We start from the raw sequence: 6,000 nt of genomic DNA on the forward strand, positions 1-6,000 counted from the left end.
ATTGCTAAACACCTTCCACCTTCTGCAATAAATGAGGCAGGGATCCTACAAACTAGAGCTTCCTTTACTACGCAGCCATGATTCATTCCCCAGAGCACTGTTCCACCTGTGCACTGAATAAGGCGGGGGTCTGGTGGAAAAAATACTAGGTGATTGTGTAATTAAAAGTGTCTAAAATGGATACATACAAGAGGGCTGAATTAAGGTTGCATGGGAAACTTTAACTTTAGCATTTCCTAACTTCTGAGTGCTTGACTTGCGATCTTCATCACCTTGATCAATCGGTCCTTCAGCCCTCATATATATTGCACCAATCACAACATATCTTCCATTCTCATATCCTGGCCTTCCTTCTCCATGTGCAGTCATGTCTTTTCATGATAAAATCTTCCCATCTCTTTGGAGGTCAGCTGCGTGGTCATTTCAGTTCCCCTGGGCACCACTCGGCGACAGCTGCAGTCCATCAATTGTCAGTGAGCCTTGCTATATGCTTGGCCCATCACATTTTACTATGCCTGCTCTCAACAACAACGTCTTGCACTCCACTCTGCTGTCTGATCACTTCATTGGGGACTCTGTCGCGGATTGAAATTGCCAGAATTCTTCTTTCCATCACCATCTCCATGACAGACAGTTGCTGCTCCTTTGTCTTGGTCAGAGACCATATTTTGCTGCCGTAGAATATTGCTGGCAGTACTGTTGAGTTGAAGAGGCTGGAGCATGTTGCCTTGTTGATTTTTCCTTGGAGGACATCCTTGATAGAATTGAAAGCGCAACAGACTGCTTTCTTTCTTCGTGACAGTTCACTTCCTGATCATGGTGCATGTTAATTTCTTGGCCCAAGTAGACATATTGCTCAACTTCTTCTATTTGTTCTCCCTTGATTGTTATTTGGACTTTTGGCAAGGTATCTCACCACATAAATTTCATTTTGGAGCAGTTAATTTTCAATCCAGCTTGGCTGCTTTTTGTGTTGAGTTCTTGCAGCATTTCCTGCAGTTTGATAGTATTTTCTGCGATCCACACAATATCATCCACGAATCTGAGATGGATTAATTGCTCTCCATTGATGTCTCCATTCAATTCATCTGCCTCATTACCATTTCGAGGGAGGCTGTGAAGAGTTTTGGTGAAACCAGGTCTCCTTGTTTCACACCTTTCTTAACTGAGATGTGAAGTGAGGTATCAAATAAATGTATATCTGTAGTGCAGTCAGAATTTGCTTCCTTTAACAGTTTGATATTGTTTGTGTCAATGCCCTGCTCTGCAAGAGCTTTCAACACAGCATTGATCTCTATGCTGTCAAATGCTTTTTCAAAGTCAATGAAGGCAATACATAAAGGGAATTTGTATTACCTTGAGCATTCCAATAGCTGGTTTATAGTGGAAATATTGTCCATTGTGCTGAAATTCCTTCAAAAGCCTGCCTGCTCTCTTGGCTTCTGCTCGTCCAGACTTTGTGAGAGTGGGTTTGTTATTATTTTGGAGAACAGCTTGTAGACATGTGAGAGCAGGCGTATTGGACAATAGTTCTTTAGATCTTCATGATCATCCTTCTTGTACAGCAGAATGGTGTTGAACTCCGTCCAGCTAGATGGTATCCTCTGCATTTCCAGGTAATGGCTAAACCTCTGAGCAAGGGTTTCCTAGAGGTTTTGGTCTCCAGCTCTTATCATTTTGATTGTCAGTCTATCTTTACCTGGGGCTTTTCCTTCCTTCATTTGGTGAACTGCATGTCAAATTTCGCTGACAAGGACTGTTGTTGGTATGTTGATGTGTTGGTACTAGACATTAATCTGAAATGTGAACAGTGTTGTGTAGATATCTTTGCAGACTGCTTCCATCCCTGCTCTGTCAATTACTGGTTTTCCATCCCTGTTCTTCAGCACCATTATTGTTGACCCATACTGTGTCAATTCCCTTTTGCATTTTTTGAGGCTTCTGTGATCTTCAGCCATCTTTAAGAGCCTTTCATTTTGGTACTTCTTGAAGTCCTCCTTTAGTCTTTTTCTTATCAACTTGCAGAGGAGGGAGTACTCAAGTTTGCACCATCATTTCACTTCTTTAGCAAGGGCCGCTTTTCCTCCAAGATTCTTCCCTTTGCTCTTTTTGGACTTTCTTTCTCAGCTAATTTCACTCATTGCCTCAATTGATCAGTGATTTTTTTATAATCTCATCACAGTTATCTATAAGAATCCAGTCTTCCTTGGAAATGTTCGCTTTCAAAATTGCCTTGTCAAATATTTTTGGCCACTGTCTCTGATTTGTATCAGAGGGGTAGCCGTGTTAGTCTGGATCAGTAAAAGCAGCAAAGAGTGTTGTGGCACCTTATAGACTAACAGACGTTTTGGAGCATGAGCTTTCGTGGGTGAATACCCACTTCGTCGGATGCATCATGCTCCAAAACGTTTGTTAGTCTATAAGGTGCCACAACACTCTTTGCTGCTGTCTCTGATTTGCCATCTGTAGCGCTTTCTTCTCCACATTTTCGTTGAAGTTGAGCCTTACTTTGAGCAAGTGATGGTTACTACTGGTGTTAAATGATGGTACTACTGAGATGTCTTGTAAAATGTGCCACTTATCAATTAGAATATAGTCAATCTCGTTTTCATTCATTGCAATGGGCGTGATCCATGTCCACCTCCTCTTGGCCTTCTTCTTAAACCAGGTGTTACCAATGAACATTTCTTTCATATCCACCAGAGTTGCCAGTCACTCTCCTCATGGATTCCATTCACCAATGCCATACCTTCTAATGAACTTTTCACCTTTCCCGCTTCCAACTTTGACGTTCAAATCTCCCATTACGATCGTATATGTGGATTTTGAGGAAGGGTTTCCTCACACTTCTGATAGAATACTTCCATGTCATCATATTTGCTTGTGCGTGTGGGAGCATAGATCTGAATAATCTTGAGGGTGCTGTTCTTGTTCAGTTGGAGGTGTAGCACCCCGATGCATGATGAGTTGAACTTACAGGAGATGAGTTTTGAAGACCATTCCTTGATGATGAAGCCAATTCCTCCAACGGTTCTTCTGCTTTCTCCTTTTCCCAACATGATGGTACTTTCATCTCTCCACTTCACTTCCATCTCCTTTCTTCATCATATTCCGCAGAGACCAAGGATGTCGTAGGCTGTCCTTGCCTTCTCCTCCATTATATGGTTGATGAAATCATCTCTAATCAGTGTCCTGCAGTTATAGGTGCTCACTGAGAGGGCAGTCCTTTTTCTGGCCCCTGAGATTCTTAACAGCCTCTCATTGACTGAACTCCCCACCCATTGCAAAATGGATCAAGTTGCGCACAAAGAGTTGGGGCCCATTTATTCATGTTGTTTTAGCCATTTCTTCATCCACCCACTGGCTATGTCGTCAATGGCACGTTTACCTCCTCAACTTAGCTAGTTGTCCTCTCTCTGGGTTGGTAGTCTGACACTTCAATAGTAGGTTGAACCTACTGAAGAATACACTCCGCTATCCCCACAGTCAGAGAAGCCAGGGTCACTGCTGCACCGCTTTGAGGCATTGATGTAGGATTTTGCAGAGGCAGCATCTCCTGCAAAATCCTACATCAATGCAATCTTCATAACAGTCTTTTAATGTAGTTTTTAGTGAGCAATTTAAGATTTGTCATTCTATACAGGTGAAACTCACCCCATGCAGGGGGCAAGTACAAATAACAGGAGCCAAACTAATGTTGCATTTAGGCTCTAGATTGAACCCCAATCTAGAGGAATCATTAAGCCAGTATGGCAGCCTTGAAATTCCAGTATTGCAGCCTTGAAATTGCACCTATTTTACAGGAAGAAATGAATTTGTTACATCAATTCATAGATTTTAAGGCGAGAAGAGACCTATTACGATCATTTAGTCTGAACTTCTGGTTAGCACACAGCAGAGAACCCCACCCAGTGTCTCGCACATCTGTTTAAGCTAGAGCAGATCTTTTAGAAGGGCAACCAATCTGCTTGCTAGGAACTCAATGACATTCAAAGAAATCACCCAGAAGGACTGTATTTACAGGTTAATTGTTAATGCTGGTATTTGGATGGGGTGCGTATGTTGGAGTTGATGAGAAGTAATATGCTAAAACTGTTCACTCACCCTTTTGAGTAATTACTGTGGCCTGGGCAGAGATATGCTCTAGTTCAGCTAGAAGTTACTGGGCAGGAGGTCATATTAGATGCTCATCTTGCTCTCTTCTGGCTTTAAGATATATGAATCTGTGGCTCAAGGGTGATGTTCCACCACCCTGACTCGTGTTGAGTAATGCCAGGACATGGGCATTGTTATACACTCATGCAGGGAGTGGATAAAATCCCCTTCACTCACAGGGGAGTCCCATGGATTTCAATGGGTGAAAGTATTCATGTGGGTTATGGGATTATCAGAATGTTGCGCTATATGGGCAAAGCTCAAAGTCCACTCCCATGATTCATTATTATATGGGAAATGTAATAATTTCTTACTTTACTGCAGAAAGTTTAAAATTCACACAGAATTGCTCAAGGATGGTTCAGTATATATTTAACTAGCTTTCCAAGGGTTCTGCCCACTGTTATCAAAACCAATGGGAGCCTTGTGCTCAACTTTAATGAGGATCAAGCCACTCGGACCTGTCACTTGCTGAAATCTATCTAGCACCATCGGTTGTTTTTAATCTTTATCTCATCACTCTTCCAAAGGTAATGTCAGTGGCAGAGCCAGGGAGAGATGCAAACCACACTGAAGTGACGGAATTCATCCTGCTGGGGTTTGGAAGAGGCCCAGGGCTCCAGGTGGTCCCTTTTGTGATGTTCCTGGTGATTTACATAATAACTGTGCTAGGGAACACCATCCTGGTCCTCACCATTACAGCCAACTCTCGTCTTCACACCCCCATGTACTTCCTCCTCATGAACCTGTCACTCTTAGACCTCTGCTACTCCTCTGTCATTGCCCCCAGAGCCGCAGTGAACTTCTTAACAGATGCCAAAATCATTTCATACAGGGGATGTGCCACCCAATTATTCTTCTTTGCTCTCTTTGTCAGTACTGAGGCATTCATCCTGACAGCCATGGCATATGATCGATACACCGCCATCTGCAACCCACTCCTGTATCCCACCACCATGTCCAAGCCAGTCTGCATTCAGCTGGTGATTGGGTCCTATCTCTGTGCCAGCGTGAACGCCATGGTGCAAACCAGCTTCACCTTTACTCTGCGCTTCTGCGGCTCTAATGAGATCGATCACTTCTTCTGTGATGTTCTACCCCTGCTAACCCTCTCATGCACCGACACATACATCAATCAAATGGTGCTGTTTGCCTTATCGAGCGTCATCATAGTGAGCACTGCCCTGATCATTCTTGTCTCTTATGTCTATATCATCTCTGCTGTCCTCCAGACTCGCTGTGCCACGGGCAGACACAAGACCTTCTCCACCTGCACCTCCCACATGGTAGCTGTGAGTTTATTTTATGGGACTGTTTCCTTCATGTATGCCCAGCCAAGTTCATTATCCTTTCCAGATCAGAGCAAAGTGGTGTCTGTGTTTTACACCCTGGTCATCCCCATGTTGAATCCCTTCATCTACAGCCTAAGGAACAAGGATGTGAAAGAAGCTTTGAGAAGAACCATAGGCTGCATAATGGTTTTGAAATGAATCTTTTCTATGAATATTGAGCTAAATAATTTTTTGGTATATTGGAAGGACTTATTGTTCAACTAATCTATCTGTCTCTTGCCCAATTCTGTCCTATTACACTATGTAGATGGGCCAGACTCACCCCTGCAGCGCCTCCTGCTGGTGACTCCAGGAATTAGCTCGGTCCAGCGCTGGAGCGCCCTCTGCAGGCCGGTGATCCGCCTGTCTTCAGGCCCCCCGTGTCCCTCCTTGTACCCGGTGCCCTTTTACATGGGGTGCTGCCCCCTGGCAGTAACCCCTTTCTCTCTGGGTTTTCCCTCCCCAGGGAACCCCCACTTTCTATCCCCACCTCACCTCAGTATATGGCTACTGC

At 43.8% G+C, this 6,000-nt stretch overlaps 1 protein-coding gene across 1 annotated transcript; it reads left to right on the plus strand.

Moving 5' to 3' along the window:
• Positions 1-4,688: 4,688 nt before the first annotated feature.
• Positions 4,689-5,645, plus strand: LOC120379894 (olfactory receptor 12-like). Its single transcript, XM_039497410.1, has one exon. It carries the CDS (start codon positions 4,689-4,691, stop codon positions 5,643-5,645), a length of 957 nt encoding a protein of 318 aa, XP_039353344.1.
• Positions 5,646-6,000: the final 355 nt, after the last annotated feature.

This window comes from Mauremys reevesii, linkage group 13, assembly GCF_016161935.1.
Source record: "Mauremys reevesii isolate NIE-2019 linkage group 13, ASM1616193v1, whole genome shotgun sequence".
Taxonomy (NCBI): domain Eukaryota; kingdom Metazoa; phylum Chordata; order Testudines; family Geoemydidae; genus Mauremys; species Mauremys reevesii.

What these genes read in the sequence shown, in the direction of transcription:
- LOC120379894 (XM_039497410.1), top strand. Translation starts at nt 4,689, where the DNA reads ATGTCAGTGGCAGAGCCAGGGAGAGATGCAAACCACACTGAAGTGACG.